Source organism: Syngnathoides biaculeatus, chromosome 8, assembly GCF_019802595.1.
Source record: "Syngnathoides biaculeatus isolate LvHL_M chromosome 8, ASM1980259v1, whole genome shotgun sequence".
NCBI classification, from domain to species: domain Eukaryota; kingdom Metazoa; phylum Chordata; class Actinopteri; order Syngnathiformes; family Syngnathidae; genus Syngnathoides; species Syngnathoides biaculeatus.
Genome location: NC_084647.1, coordinates 7,260,835 through 7,277,210, shown reverse-complemented (window position 1 = coordinate 7,277,210; position 16,376 = coordinate 7,260,835). Strand labels below are relative to the sequence as shown.

At 49.4% G+C, this 16,376-nt stretch overlaps 2 protein-coding genes across 8 annotated transcripts; one reads left to right on the top strand and one right to left on the bottom strand.

Annotated features, from left to right (window-relative positions):
- Positions 1 to 109: 109 nt before the first annotated feature.
- LOC133505342 (calpain-5-like) lies at positions 110 to 16,373 on the bottom strand. 7 transcript variants are annotated; one of them, XM_061828508.1, is made up of 14 exons: positions 16,217 to 16,373; positions 14,057 to 14,222; positions 13,864 to 13,995; positions 8,092 to 8,300; positions 7,834 to 8,026; positions 7,407 to 7,600; positions 5,985 to 6,062; positions 5,685 to 5,880; positions 3,714 to 3,836; positions 3,178 to 3,251; positions 1,605 to 1,727; positions 1,222 to 1,325; positions 1,002 to 1,138; positions 110 to 940 (listed from the first exon to the last, which is right to left on the bottom strand). In XM_061828508.1, the coding sequence occupies exons 2-14, from the start codon at positions 14,210 to 14,212 to the stop codon at positions 767 to 769; spliced, it is 1,893 nt and encodes a 630-aa protein (XP_061684492.1). In that variant the 5' UTR covers positions 14,213 to 14,222; positions 16,217 to 16,373; the 3' UTR covers positions 110 to 766. The 7 variants fall into 7 exon arrangements, with proteins under 7 accessions (XP_061684492.1, XP_061684496.1, XP_061684493.1 ...); XM_061828512.1 differs by having other exon boundaries at positions 14,057 to 14,219; positions 16,217 to 16,367; XM_061828509.1 differs by having other exon boundaries at positions 16,110 to 16,226.
- On the top strand, positions 10,046 to 11,903 carry LOC133505361 (olfactory marker protein-like). The gene is made up of 2 exons (XM_061828547.1): positions 10,046 to 10,114; positions 11,472 to 11,903. Exons 1-2 carry the CDS (start codon positions 10,046 to 10,048, stop codon positions 11,901 to 11,903), a joined length of 501 nt encoding a protein of 166 aa, XP_061684531.1.
- Positions 16,374 to 16,376: the final 3 nt, after the last annotated feature.

Sequence of the window (16,376 nt, the reverse complement as noted above, 5' to 3'; positions counted from 1 at the left end):
TGACAGTTGGGGTTTCTATGCAAGTTTTTATTCCAAATAAAAACAAAAAAAAAATTATATTAAAAACAAAGAATGGAATGCATCCAATGGAAATGAAAGGGGACAAAAATTAATGAAGGCAAGTTTATTGATAAAGTAAAAAGTAAAACAAAACTAGAACAGAAAAATATTTTTTTGAAATTGTTTTCAAAAACAAAATGGGATGAAATAAAATATGCAAGTTGAAATAATAAGTAAATTGGAACTAAATCAGAATTAACACTAACATGTAATGAAATACAATAAATGGACAAAGATAAAAAGAATAAATGTCATCACACAAAACAAAATTCAATATTACAAAAAAATTTGATGAAATGAAATGAGTTTAAACCGACAGTACAAAACAAAAATTGAAATACAATTTAAAGCTGAAATGAATTTAAAAAAGAAAAATAAATTGAAAAAAACAAAATTAAAAATGTGTAAAGCAGAAGAAATAGAATGAAAACAGGTGAGATGAAAATTTTAAAAATATATTTAATAACCATAAAAAGGATGTAAAAATGAAAGGAATAAAAAGTGATACAAAAAAATTGATATGAACAAAATGTGAAATAATAAAAGAAAAAATGTCAATACAAAAAACAAACAAACAAAAGATAAAAATGAGTGGCATAAAAATGTACTAAATTAACTTTGAAGAGTGAAATAAACGCCCGAAATTGAAAAAAAGTGGAAGCAAATAATAATTAAAAAAAGAAATAAAAGAAAAGTTTTTGCCGTCTCAGATGCTGGTGAGGACGGCGCTCGTCACCACGGAGACGGCCAGGGTGCCGGCGAGCTCGTCTCGGCGCCCGCTTTGGGCGCGCAGGTGCAGCGTCTGGTTGATGTCGCCCGACTCGGTGGACAGCATCATCTCGCCCAGGAAGGAGTCCGACAGCCGGTTGCAGTTGAACACCTGAGCCGCGAGCACGCCGTCAACGCTTTGGAAATCGCGCGGGCGCGTCGCGTACGCCTACCTTGATGTTGATGGGCTCGCTGCCCTCCTTCCTGTAGAACACCCCCTTGATGTCGAAGGCGGGACTGCGGGTGCCGCTGTGGACCGGCGAGCGAACCGTGCGCCCTTCGCAGCGGATGATCACGTACGCGTTGTAGCCTGCGCGCGACAGCGCGACGTCAAACCCTTGCGAAACAAAAAACGGCGAATACAAAAATGGCCGCCGGGCGGGGCGGGCGTACCCCCGAGCGCCTGGGCCTGGATGACGTGCACTTGAGTGATCAGCGACGGGAAGCCGAACAAGGTGGTCCAGCAGGTCCGGGGGGGCAGATCCAGGTGCAGCTCCCTGCGTGTACACCGCAACGCAACAACGTCAACGTCCCCGCGCGCCAGCCCCGAACGCATCGCGCTTTTTTCTGAACGGCACTCGGGCGAGTCTCGATTTCGGGTTACGCCCCCCTTCGGTGTAGTACCGCGCTGTGCCACAAAATGCCCGGCAGCACTGAGCAAGAAGTGCGGCATCGTCACAGCATAAGAAGTCGTCGAGGCGCCTCGCCGCCGTGACGGATTGCACCCGACCCGGGGTCGCTCTCGACAAATCCAAAATGTCTGAAATGTCAGAAACCTGCAGTGCGACGGCACGTCGGTGAAAACGCGCAGCAGGAATTCTCCCTCCAGGTTGGGGTCGTAGGTCGTCGGCAGGACGATGTAGCGGCCCTCTTTCAGGTCCACGCGCAGGAACGCCGATCTGTAGAAAGCTACTTGAGCATTTCATCGGTATCACTGACTTACAGCTTGGCGTACTAGTGAGACAACTCAGGACAATACTAGAGTGACTGTCGCGCTAGTAGCTTTTGTTTCCACCATGGTCTAACATTTCTGGACACTAGTAGGACAACTCCAGTTCTAGTGAGGCAAAACTTTGCACTTGTTGACTTCTATGTGCAACCAGTACAACTAGGAAAGCATTAAATGTTACACTAGTGCGCTTTTATAAAGTCACCGATAGCATTAGTCGAATGCAGTTGACTACTGCAGCTTGCTTTTCACTAGTAGCTTAGAGATGCACCGTAGACAATGTGAAGTGACGCGTCATGTCGGTTTTTACTTTGTACAACAAACAAATGCAGTTTATGATCAGGAAAAGCTAAAAAAAAAAAAAAAAAAATACTTTAAAAAGACAAATGTTTTAGGCCTGGAACCCATTATTTCTTTTTCCATTCATTGTAATGGGAAACATCGATTCGGTTTTCGAACAAATCACTTCTCAAACCGTTTTCTGGAACGGATTGTGGTCACTGTATTCATTTTTCACCCCGACTCGTTGAATTTTAGTCTGCAAAATGTAACTCAAATAGGCAAATAATTGTTTTGTTTACATCCATCCATTCATTTACCAAGCTGCTTATCCTCACAAGGGTCGCTGCATTGCTGGATCCTATTCCGGCTATCTTCGGGCAGGAGGCGGGGTACACTGTTTGCCAGACTATCGCATGGCACGTACATTTAAAGGTATTTTATTGATATTAAATCAATGACTTCCATTTGCTGATTTGTGAATTTAAGACTGTCTTATCCATCCATCCCTGAGCCGCTTATCCTCACAAGGATCATAGGGAGTGCTGGAGCCTATCCCAGCTGTCAACGGGGCAGCCCTGAACTGGTTGCCAGCCAATCGCAGGGCACATCGAGGCAAACCGCCGCACTCACAATCACACCTACGGGCAATTTAGAGTGTCCAATTCATGTTGCATGTTTTTGGGGGGGAAATCCGAGTTCCCGGAGAAAAGCCACGCAGGCACAGGGAAAACATGCAAACTCCACACAGGCTGTTCCTCAGAACAGTGAGGCCAACGCTTTCCAGCTGAGCCACCGTGGCGCTGTTTTATCTATTACACAGAAAATTAACATAACTTGAATAATGTGGGACCCGACGTTGACCCCTGATGGACTCCACTGGTAATGGATACACATATCCCTCACTGGTAGCATGTAGCTGTCCTGCAAGTATGCAAAGTTGCCCCACTAGCGTGCCGAAATGTACTGTTAAACTTGCGAAGTCAAAATTATTCTACTAGATCCGCAGTTGATACACCAGCTGAATCATTTTTCTCGTGAGAACAAAAAAAAAAAAAAAAAAGCATCCAAGGACACGGCGGTCTAGTTGCATATGTATGAAACGCCGTTTGCGCGCAGACCTGGCGTTGCTGTAGGGGCTGGCGGCCACCTTCTGCTGGGGGGCGTGCATCCGGTACTTGCGGTTCACCTCCACCTGTGGAGAAAAACGTCAACAATGAAAAAAAAATTGATATATTCGGCGCATGGGTGGAACTTATCAGTCTGGTCTTATTGGAAACGTTCCCCCACGGCCTAATAGTACGTCAAAACTTTTATGATCTTAACTTTGATTCCTAGAACTCAGTTTCAGCTGCGGTTGTATTTAAAGTATATTTTAAATCAAGTAAAGTTGTTTGGACTACTAAACCAAACCGTTTGGCACTTGCAGTACCAACGGGATCAACTAGGGGGTCGGTGCGAGGCACTAGCAGCCCACTATGAGTTTTTGTTGCTTTAGTAACACATAGTTGTCCCACTACTCATAAAATAGTGTCGTTTTACGAGTGCGCCTCAAGTCGGCGTGGACGCGAAAGCCTCGCTGTCACTAGTAGGACACGTTAGGAGCGCGGCAAAGGCCGGGCGCGAGCTAGCGGTCCGACGCGATCCGGAGGCTGACCCTGTGGATCTCGAAGCCGATGGCCAGGTTCTCGCCGCGTCCCTGCCTCAGGCAGGCTCGCCGGTCCTTCTGCTGCAAGCACACCAGCGCCTCGTCCTCGCTCTTCGTCACGTCGAAGATGTACTGCAAGTTGAAAACTCGGGAGAATGACGGGCACAGAGACGTTTTCCCCACAGTGAGCCGCTGACGACGGAATTTTTTTCCGGGAGGGTCTTTCCGTCCGTTTCAACAGTGAATGTGTATTTTCAAAATAAAAGTATCTACAGTGGGATCACTCATGCAAAAATGGCTGCCAGGGAATTCACAATAGTTGTTTTTACAGCTGGAGAAAAGAGGGACACACATGCCGCCGTCCTCGTACGTCCACTGATCAAAACTTTGATGAAAATTATCGACGGTTTTAGGGACACACCCAAACCGCTCGTCTTCAGACCGAGTCCAGGTGGAAACTAACGCTGGCTTTGATGCAAATATTTCTTGCTTTTTGACAAAGCAGGACAGAGAAATTATGTCAAAATAGAAATAAAGTCAATTATTTACATTTCCAGGAAACGCGCCACATTGAAACACGAGAATATATACACATAAATATTTTTATAAAGAAAGATGCTAAACGAGAGAGTTTAACACTAGCAACGCCACGCTAACGCTAACGCCGTGCTAACAGGGTCGGTTAAAAAAAAACAACAAAAAAAAAACAAACATCGGTAAAAATCACTGAGACACGTCAGGAACACGCTAGCGCAGCGCTAACAGGTAAAAGTCACTTCCTCGGCGCATATATTCCACCGGTCTCACTCTCATTTTTTCCGCTTGAGTGCCCCCTTGCGGCCGTTAGAAAAAAATGCACGAATTAGCCGCGTCACCGCACAAACCGCGCGGTTGAAACCGTGTGAAAAAACTCGCAGTTTATAGGCCGGAAATTACGCTACATTGGTTTTTGTTGTTTTGTTTTTAGGTCGTGCTAGAAATGCAAAATGAGTTCATATTTTTCATCTCGCATTTAATCACGCGGGAATGATTTCATCATGTTCCCACTAGTGAAGTTTTATGGAATCATGCCATGTTTGAGTGTTTGATGTCTTAATCCTGCTGTAATTATGTGGTCGAGTCAAATTTCAGATTGCTATACATATTTCATCCGCCAGATTCAAAGTGTGTGAAAAAAGTCGCGGTTTATAGGCCGGAAATTACGGTTTATAGGCGCCTAAACTTGTTCGACTTCCCACGTGCCGGCAATTTTCCCCCTCATAATTTACATAACAAGCCGAGAATCGCCACCTAATCTTTAACTTCTACTTAAAAGTGGTGCAGGTGCGGTGGCGCCATCTGCTGGCGCCTCTTTGTCACTACACCCGAATTTTACAGAGGAGCTGGGCGAGACGCTCATCCACGCCCGCCCGTTGAAAAATGCCATCAATGCATTTTCTTTGCCGCTCATCCTCACGAGGGGCGCGGGGATCGCTGGAGCCTATCCCAGCTGTCAACGGGGAGGAGGCGGGGCACACCCTGAACCGGTCGCCAGCCAATCGCAGGCCACATCGAGACAAGCATCCGCACTCACGACCAATCACACCTACGGGCAATTTAAAGTGTCCAATGAATGTCGCGTGGTTTTGGGATGTGGGAGGAAACCGGAGTGCCCACCCGGAGAAAAGCCACGCAGGCACGGGGGGAACTTGCAAACTCCACTCGGGCGGGGCCGGGATCGAACCCGGGACCTCAGAACCGCGAGGCCAACAGTTTACCAGCTGATCCACCGTGCATGAAAAATGCACTTGAATACATTTTCGGCAGGGATGGAAAATGTTCGGACTCCTGTAGATGAGTACTAACTACGTAATAAAAAAAAAAAAAATGCATCCATAACTCTCAAAATTTCGATATTTGCATCAGGGATTCGTTGTACAAACGATAAGGCCCGCCAATGCGGTCGGGAATCGTAGCCCGGGATGTAAAAGTCGGGCGCACCTGAGGGTTCTGGAGGAAGGTCTGCTTGTGGTTGACGCAGCCGCCGGCCCGGTTCTTCAGCACGTTGTCATGGCGACTCCAGGACCCGCGCAGCACCACCTCCTCCCAGGTCTTGTGCACGCTCAGGTAAGACGTGTTGATCAAGCGCAGCAGGATGATGTGCGTGAAGTTGGACACGAAGTCGCTGAACGTCATCCTGCGGCAAAAAAAAAAAAAAAAAAGACGACATGGAGGAGGGCGCCCCCCCCCCCCCCCCGCCCCCGGGCCGGGGAGGGGGGTCGAGGTCGCAGCCGAGCTCACCAGAACTCGCCGTCGTTCTGCACGATGACGCCGATCTTCTCGCGCTCGCTGCTGCTGACCTTTTTCCATTCTTCGGAACTGGGAGCAGACCACGGCGAGTTTAGGTGGACTTACGGGTCACGGGACACGTGGGGGGCGGGGGGGGGGGGTGGTAACTGACGGGGTTCGCGATTGGTTCGTGAGATGGCGCCGTCAAGGGGATTTTCGGGGTTACCGATGATTTAAGTCTGAAGACATTTTGGTCTTTTGGGAGCAGTCAAATATCCGACATGCATCCCAGGCAGGAGTTTTATTTTGAAAACAACCCGACCGGGGCGCTTGCCCTCGAGTCCCGCCTTAGGGCAAGCTACAGTGAAAGAAAATAAGTATTTGAACACCCTTGCTACATTGCAAGTTCTCCCACACATCATGGAGGAGTCATGGGAGAAGGTTTTGTGGTCAGATGAGACCAAAATGGAACTTTTTGCTCATAATTCCACTAAGACGAATGATGAGTTCCATGCCAAGAACACCGTCCCTACTGTGAAACATGGGGGTGCGAGCATCATGCTTTGGGGGTGTTTTTCTGCACATGGGTTGGGACGGCTGCAGTGTATTATTAAGGAGAGGATGACCGCGGCCGTGTATTGTGAGATTTTGGGGAACAACCTCTTTCAACACGACAATGACCCGAAGCACACAGCCAGGAAAACCAACGAGTATCAAGGTTCTGGTGTGGCCTAACCAGTCTCCAGACCTAAACCCAATAGGAAATCTTTGGAGGGAGCTGAAACTCCGTGTTTCTCAGCGATAGTCCAGAAACCTGTCTGATTCTAGAGAAGATTTGCGTGGAGGGAGGAGTGGGCCAAAATCCCTCCCGCAGTGTGCGCAAAACTACAAGAAACGTTCGACCTCTGTAATTGCAAACAGAGGCTACTGTACCAAATATTAACAGCGATTTTCTCAGGTGTTCAAATACTTATTTGCAGCTGTATCACCCAATAAATCGCTGTGATTTCTGGATTTTGCTTTTGAGATGATCTTTCTCGCAGTGGACATGCACCTACGATGAAAATTTCAGACCCCCTCCACGATTTCCAAGTGGGAGAACTTGCAATATAGCAGGGTGTTCAAATACTTATTTTCTTCACTGTACAGTACTAAGTCAGGATACTACTTCGGACCAAGGGGACCACCCCGGGGATGCCCTCGGAGGAGCTGGATGAAGTGGCTGGGGAGGGGTAAGTCCGGGCTTCCCTGCAGAAGGTTCTGACCCCGCCACCCCAAACTCGGATAAGCGGCGGAAGATGAATGGATCTTTGAAGCGCGTCAAAGACTTTTGATCGTCTTAAATGATATCCAGACGCGAGTTGATCCCGGGTCACTCGTTCAAATCCCTCAAAAGTCACCTTTTCAGGACATCCGCTGGAAGACGCTTCTCACCTGTCGCTCCAGGGTCCGGACCACTCGCTGCGGCCCCACGGGTTCCTCAGCCGGATCATTTCCAGTTTGTGGGATCGGAAGAAGGCCAGCAGGCCGTGACCCAGGCGTATGCGGCGCACGTCCGTGACGGCGTAGGCGTGACCTTTGACCAGGCCGTTGGGCAGGCGGGCCTCCATCTCCGCCGCGCCGCTCGCCTGCGGGCCGTCGCGACGGTTACGGCGGGGAAGCTCGGCTTACGTTCCGAGACCGATTTTCAAATCCCGATTCCCCAGTGGTTTCTTTAACTTATTTGCAGATTTTTGGGAAGCTTTTGTCTTTGCAACCGACCCTCAAAACACGCAGTCACTCCTTATTCACAGATTTTGCAGCGCCAATCGAGCTTCAGTTCCCAACTTCCTGAACCACAAAAACAGAAAAGTATGCTGACCTCCATGGAGGAGCTGATGAGTCCTCCTCTCTCGTGCACCTTGAGGACTCTCCTGAACAGCTCGGCCTGCTTCTCCATGCTGGTCTTGGCGCCGCTCTCGCTCAGGCATATGGTCTGCGACACGCCGCCCGTGAAGTCCACCAGCGCGTCGGCCGTGTTGCCGCCGTTCAGCGCCTCGTAGCAGCCGCACGTCCTGTGACGACAACCGGACTGGGTTCGTCACGGTTTCGGTCCATTAGCGGGCGTCGGGCTGCGTACTTGGCGTAGGCCTTCTCCACCAGGGCGCTCCAGAACTCGCTGGTGTTGTTGGAGTGGCAGTAGACCAGCTTGCCGTTGAGGGTGGGCAGCCGGTCGTCGATCACAACGTCCGACCACTCGCCGAACCTCCAGAAGCGGAAGTGGAAGATGCCGGCGTACGACGCGGGCCGGTCCTTGTTCCACTCCTGGTCTTGCCAGTCGGGAATCACCTGCGCCAGAAGCCACGAGACGGGTCACCGGTGAGTCTTTGGGACTTCCCGCGTGTGGATTTGACAATTAAGATTAACACAGGTCAAAAAAAAACAAGAGACTCCTGTCCAATCGAGCAAATCCATATTTGTCATTTTTAAGACTGGATGAAATCAAAGTTGAGTTCATATTTCAACACATTAGAGGCTGTCCGGTTTTAGAACGTTTGCTGATTGAACCGCAAAACAAAGTCCGGTTCAGAGGTCAAGAGAAAACCGCTTCTGTATGAGGCAAGTTTAGCTCCTCCAAAGACGGAACAGGGTGGCGCCAAAGCATTGTTTTTATATTAGACATGGCTCTGGACTGAGCAAGAAAAAAAACTGTAAATATGAATTTTTCAGGGAAAAGATTCACCCCCCCCCCCACCCCCAAAAAAAAAAAAAAAAAAAAAAAAATTGGAGCAAGAGCTCGCACTGCGCCAGCCAGCAGGGCCGGACCGGTAAAAGTCACTTCCTCTGCACATATATTACACTGCTCTAACTAACATTTTCCCCTTGAGCGCCGCCCTGTGGCCGTTAGAATAAACGCACAAATTAGCCGCATCGCCGCAAAAACTGCAGGGTTGCAAAAAGTCGCGGTTTAGAGGCCGCAAATTACGGTACATTTGTTTTTCAATGAGGTCGTGTGAGAATTGCAAAATGATTTCACGTTTCAAATCTCACATTGAATCACGTGATAATCCTGCAATTGAAGTTTTATGCAATCATGCAATCGATCTCCGAAGACGCCGCGGGGTGGCGCCAAAGCATTATTTCTATATTAGACATGGCTTTGGACTGAGCAAGAAAAAACTGCAAATATGAATTTTTCAGGGAAAAGATTCACAGCCACAAAATTTGGAGCTCGAGCTAGCACAGCGCTAGCAAGGCCGCACCGGTATAAGTCACTTCCTCTGCACATATATTACACCGATCTAACTCCCCCAATTGCAAATATGAATTTTTCAGGGAAAAGGTTCACCCCAAATTTACAGTTAAGTGTATCCCGGTGAGGGCGGCACGGTGGATCAGTTGGCCTCACAGTTCTGAGGACCCGGGTTCAAATCCCGGCCCCTCCTGTGTGGAGTTTGCACGTTCTCCCCCGTGCCTGCGTGGGTTTCCTCCGGGTGGGCACTCCGGTTTCCTCCCGCCACCTCCTGCCCGTGGACATCCGGGACAGGCTTGCGACCCTCGTTGAGGATAAGCGGCAAAAGAAAATGGATGGATGTTTTCCGCCGGTGGGCGGCAAAATCCTTTCGCATGGCGACACGCGGACGGGTTCGCCAGAGCGCACGGGCGCTGATTGACATCAAGCGAGACGGAAGCGAGCCGGCGAGCAGAGGCACCCCAAGGAGCCGTCACGAGGCTCCCAGAGTTCCCCGCTGTACGTCATAGGCCCCTGCGGTTGCCTGGCAACCACATATACACACACAGATGACTCTTTCCTCCTCCTTTCTACGCCTTCACCCCAAATTATATCAATTTTAATTCGGGTTATCATCGCGATCGAAAAGTTACATCATTGGTGCCGTGCGACCTCTGCGCAAACGACGTGCGGCTCGATCGATGCGGCGTCGCCTGCGGGCCGGCGTGCGTGCGTGGAATGGAAAAAGTGGGAGGGGCTAAAGCGGCGAAAGGAGGGGGGGGGGGGTGGGGGGGCTCGTGAGAGACAAACAAAAAGCGGAGAGTCCGACGCCGACGCTTCACAGCATCCGCCCGGGCCGGCCATGGAGCAGACGGAAGCGACGTCCGGCGAGGTGGAGCTGCAATTTCAGGAGGACGCGGCGCTGACCGAGGTGAGAGGCGCACGTTTAACGTGTCATAATTGCGGAAAAATGAAATGATGTTGCAACACCGTCCACGCGCTCAGTCGAGGAAGCGTCTCGCGGGAGCACGAACGTGCGGAGCTTTTCCATCGCTCGTTCAAGTTTTTGTTGTTTGTCGGATTACTTTCGGACTCTTTAATAGTGTCGTGGATTTTATTAATCATAATTATATAACTTTTTAGTAACATGAACAATTTTCCATTTACTTGAAAGCTTTTCGCAGCCCAAACTATAATTGATGCACCCCCCCCAAAAAAAAAAAAAAATTTAAATTGCCGACAGATGCCACTAGACTGCAGTAAAATGCTAGCTTTGCGCCAGCGGAGCGCCTCCACTCACTTCAAAATAGTTCCTTGAGATCAACATCTTACACGATGGCAGTAAAAGCGCTAATTTCGTCAAAAGTCAGCAAAAGACTGCTTGAATCTCCTCACTTCACTATAACATAGTTTGCTGGTACCAGGATGCTGGCAGAACACAACATTGGTCGAAATGAAGCTCATCAAATCACATCAACAAAGTTCCTACTTTTGTTCAAAATAAGTGCCTTAACACACCTGAAAATAGTTACTTAGCACCAAGATTGCAGTGAAGTACTACCTTCGTCTTAATGAAGTCGTTAAACTACTTTCAACTCAGTTCCTTGGCACCATGTTGCCATGGGATGCGTCAAAGCGCTACTTGTGTCGAAATGAAGCTCCTCAACCGTTTTTGAATGGCACGAGATGGTGACAAAGTGCAACTTTTTTTTCTTCTGGAAACAAAGCCCCTTAACTAGCTTCAAAAAGAGTTCCTCAGCAGAAAAGCACTGCTTTTGCGTGAGTAAAGCTCCTCAACGAACTCCGACATAGTTCCTCTGCAAAGACGTGCCGGAAAACGGCAGCAAAGCACTGCTTTTGCGTGAGGAAAGCTCCTCAACTAACTCCGACATAGTTCCTCGGCAAAGACGTGCCGCAAAATGGTCCCAAAACACGGCTTTCGCGTGACTAAAGGTCCTCAACTAATTCCAACGTAGTTCCTCGGCAAAGACGTGCCGCAAAACGGCAGCAAAGCACTGCTTTTGCGTGAGGAAAGCTCCTCAACTAACTCCGACATAGTTCCTCGGCAAAGACGTGCCGCAAAATGGTCCCAAAACACGGCTTTCGCGTGACTAAAGGTCCTCAACTAATCCCAACGTAGTTCCTCGGCAAAGACGTGCCGCAAAACGGCAGCAAAGCACTGCTCCTGCGTGACGGGAACTCCTCAACCACCGTCAACATAGCGTGTTCGGGAACGGGATCTTTGGGTTGTCGTGACGCGTCCGCCTGTCCGCGGTTGGCTCCCTCAGAAGATGCGCCTGCGGGTGTCGTCGCTTCAGCGCTCGGGCCGCAAGCGCGAGGACGGCGAGCGTCTGCTGCTGCCCCACGAGGCCGTCTACCGGCTGGACTTCCGGGAGCGCGACCTGCGCTTCCGCCGCTGGGACGTGACCCTGGGCGGGCGCGGGCGGGTCACCGTCACGGGCATCTCGCAGCACTGGACGCCCGACCTCACCCACCTGATGTCGCGCCAGCTGCTGGAGCCCGTCGGCGCATTCTGGCGCGGCGCCGAGGACCCCGAGGGCGCGCCGGCGCGGCGGATGGAGGCCGACGTGCAGGAGCTGGGCGAGAGGATCGCCGCGCTGGCCGAGGTCCGCAAGGTCATGTACTTCCTGTTGGCCTTCGAGGACGGCGCCCGGCCGGCCGAGCTGCGATGCTCGCTGGCCGTCGCCGCCCGCCGCTGACGCTCGTGTGGGCGAAGCGACGACGTGTGCAAATAAAATCTTCCTTTTCGCTTTGTCTTCTCGTTCTTTTTCACAGCTGAATTCATTACGCTTTATTTTATTGTATTCCATTTAATCACGCCGTTGAATTGTATCTACCGTAATTCTCGGCCGACAGAGCGCACCTGATCATAAGCCTCACCCGGCACATTTGTAAAGGAAATACCATTTGGTACATACATAAGCCGCACCTGTGTATAAGCCGCAAGTGCCCGGATTGAAACCCGCATTGAAACACGATATATTGACAACGACGGCACACGGAGAGCTCAAGGCAAGCGCCGCCGCGCTGACGCTAGCGCGCTAACAGGGCCGCTTAAAAAAAAATAACATACCAGTACCAGTAAAAATCACTGAGACACGACAGTCACACGCTAGCACAGCGCTAGCAGGGCCGCACCGGTACAAGTCACTTCCTCAGCACACGTATTCCACCACTCTAAATCTAACCATTTCCCCTTGAGCGCCCCCGTGTGGCCGTTAGAAAAAAAAAAATGCACAAATTAGCCGCATCGCCGCATAAACCGCAGGGTTGAAAAAAGTGAAAAAAGTCGCAGTTTATAGGCCAGAAATTTGGGTCATTTGTTTTTCAATGAGGTCTTGCTAGAAATGCAAAATGATTTCATATTTTTATTAATGTCACATTGAATCAGTGATGATGTGATCACGCTCCCACAAGTGAAGTTTTATGTAATCATGCCATCTTTGCGTGTTTGAGTGACGTCTTAATCCTGCTGTAATTATGTAGTCAAGCCAAATTTAACATTGCTATACATATTTCATTATGGCTAATTCAATCATATCACAGATAGTAAATAACATCCCATTTAATCGTGCTGTGCTGATTTAATAATGTCTGTCTAATCGCACCAAAAGTATTGGATGCCCCAATGAATCAAGCTACACTTTATTTTTAATAACCTTTGACTTGAAAAAATAAATGTCATTTATTTAGGCTGTATTATTTTTATTATTGCCCAATTCACTCACACTACCATTATTAGATCATCTCTCATCCAATGCTACATTTTATTTTTAATATCTTTTTCATTCTCTGCCTAATTAATCATCCCACAATTGATTTTGTTTTTATTATCTCAATTAACCAAACAATACTGTAATTTAATTATGTCTATCTCACACAGGCTATAATTATTGAATGATTAATTTACTTGTGCTATAATTATTTAATTACTACATTAGTTTCATCAATCTGATAATGTCTCATCCATCCATTTTCTTTGCCGCTTGTCCTCACAAGGGTCACGGGAAGTGCCGGAGCCTATCCCAGCCGTCAACGGGCAGGAGGCGGGGCACACCCTGAACTGGTCGCCAGCCAATCGCAGGGCACATAGAGACAAACACACCTACAGGCAATTTAGAGTGTTCACATCCATCCATTTTCTTTCGCCGCTTATCCTCACGAGAGTCGCGGGGAGTGCCGGAGCCTATCCCAGCTGTCACCGGGCAGGAACACCCTGGTATCGTCGCCAGCCAATCGCAGGGCACATCGATACAAATCACACCTCGGGGCTATTTAGAGTGTCCAATTAATGTTGCATGTTTTTGGGGTGTGCGAGGAAACCGGAGTGACCACCCGGAGAAAAGCCACGCAAGCACGAGAAGGACATGCAAAATCCACACAGGCGGGGCCGGGATTGAACCCGAGTCCTCCGAACTGTGAGGCCAACGCTTTACCAGCTGAACCAACGTGCCGTCTCGCTAACATCCGACAGTAAATTCTCAAGTTCTTATTCATCCATAATAGGGCCGGACTGAACCGTATCCAATTTTACCATTTGAATCAGGTCCAAGGGAACCGGCCCGTGATCTCGGATCAAGATCTCACATTTGTCTGATTTGATGACGCTACAATCGTTGCCACGCCTTCGACGCGAGCGAGCGGGAGGGAGGGGCTGACCTTCTGCCACAGTCCGTCCCGCGACGCCAGGCTGGAGCAGGCCGCCACGAACCAACAGTTTCCCAGCTGGCCCTGGTGCAGGTCGTGGGCGCTCAGGCCGTCCACGAACAGGTGCGGGTCCTGGCACAGCTCCTGCGCGCGAAAAACCAAATCAAGACAGGACCGAGCGTCGCCCGGCAAACGGAGCGCTTACCTGCGGTCGCTTCCAGATGACGTTGCCGATGCGGTTGCGCTGGTAGAAGAGCGACTGGTCCGTGGCGGGGAACAGCGGGTCCTCGAACAGGAGGCCGTTCTTCCGACACTGCTTCCGCAGGGCGGCGAACGACTGGCCCTCGTAAGCCACCACCATCCTCGCGCTTCTGTCGCAAACACGAGGCCGCGAAATCAGACGCCGAACCGACGCTCGGGCGTCGTGCGGCCTTTTTTGCGACCAAAACAGAGAACCCCTTGCGGGCCGCGTGACCGAGCTAGCGGTTCGGAGCTAATGCGAGTCACGCGCAGTCAAGACGGCGGCCAGAGGGACCTTTGAAAAAAAAAAACAAAAAAAAAAAAAACACTCTACCGGAAGACAAATCCGTAATATGTAGAAATCAAAAAAAAAAAAAAAAAGGGGGGGGGGGTCTGGCAGGAGATAACGATTCAAAGGGCGGTGCTGGCTTCTAAAGGAGTGGTTGGCTGTTGATTTTCCTGTGGAGAGCAAAGTCACATGACTGCTTCTCATCCTCCCCCCAACCCTTACGGGACTTATTTAAACACAGTCCTTAGTGGTGCATTCAATGACCACCTCATCAAATTTGAGTGAACGACTGTCTTGCTAATGCTATTGTGAACAGTCGGCGGTGCGTTCAAGGACCGCCTGGTAACTAGCTGCGTTTCGTTGAATGTGACAGGTTGGCGGTGCTTTCAAGCACCATCTTGTGAAATGGAAACGGCCGAGTGGGCGTGGGCTAACGTCCGCAGTTGGCGGTGAGTTGAAAGACCGTCTTAACAACCGTGACCGATTGACTGCATCTAAACAGTTTTTGCAGTGGCCCCCTTTTTGGAGATGATATAATTTTCAGCCACCCCACAAACACACATTTTTTTTCAGTGCGCATACGCCAAGCTTGCTAACATTCCTTTGGAATCAATAAAAATGTGAACAAGAAACATAACTCAGATATTCACTGCAGTGATTCACTTTTACGGTTGAAATATTACACGGCAAGTTGACCGGGCCACCCAGAATAAACAAAAACATCAACATTTTTCTTGAACTCCTGCAGTTATTTAGTAAAGTGAGCTCCGTCTCCTGGGTGTAACATAATAATAATAATCAAAAGTGTTCATGATTAGTTACGCGACTGCCACTGTCACAATGCCGGGGCCCCTTTAGGGAACGCACCCCCCAGTTTGAAACCCACAGATCTGTAAAAAGGAAGGTGGTGCATTCGGGTACCATCGGATAACATGGGACCAAACTGCATTTTATTTAACGTCAACAAAGTTGAGTGGGGCGGCACGGTGGGGCAGCTGGTGAAGCGTTGGCCTCACAGCTCTGAGGTCCCGGGTTCGATGCCAAACCCGCCTGCGTGGGTTTTCAACGGGTGGGCACTCCAGTTTCCTCTCACATACCAAAAACACGCAACATTCATTGGACATAGGTGTGATCGTGAATGCAGCGGTTTGCCTCCATGTGCCCTGCAATTGGCTGGCGACCAGTTCAGGGTGATGGGCTCCAGCACTCCCCACAGCCCTCGTGAGGATAAGCGGCAAAGAAAATGGATGGAAGTTGAGTGGAGGAAATCACTGGTGGTGCCTTCACGTACCGCCTTGTCACATGGGATGGAACGACCGGGCCGAAGATTATGTAAATAGTTGGCGATGCGTTCAAAGACGAGTTCACTGAACGCAACCTCAAGACTGCATCGAATTTATGAAACTGGAAGTGGTTGACGGTGCGTTCACGGACCACACGTGACCGAGTGACTCTGTTTATGTAGCAAAAGGGAGGTTTGTGTCCATTTTCGAGGCCAAACTTGGGAAAAACAAAACAGGCACGGATAAAAGTGGCGTCCCGCTGACATAAATTTGACAAAACCGAATCATAAAAGACGGAAGCGGGTCTTGTTTATGCTAATTTCTCGACAAAAGAGACGATGAGACGTTTAGCCGATACGTCCAAAAAATGATATAACGGAAGACGAACCCAATTTCTTTGGCTGTGTCAAAAAATAAGTCCCAAAAAAAACAAAAAAAAAACTTACGCACAACAAACCGTTGCGATGGAAAAGTCTCCGCACCTCCCCCAAACAATAAAAATAGATCAAACGAGAATTTAAAAAAAAAAAAAAAAAGTCAGCTTCCGACTTACTTCCCAAAAGTGTCCCTGTGACGTCAGGCCGTGCCGGACAACTTTTGCGAGCGCCGACGTCAAACAGTTCGCGGCCGCACGACACGCTTGCGAGGCCGGCGGCCGCCGACCTCGAGCACCCGCGCCGGGCCGCGTTCAAGGGCTGTGTGACAAGCGGCCG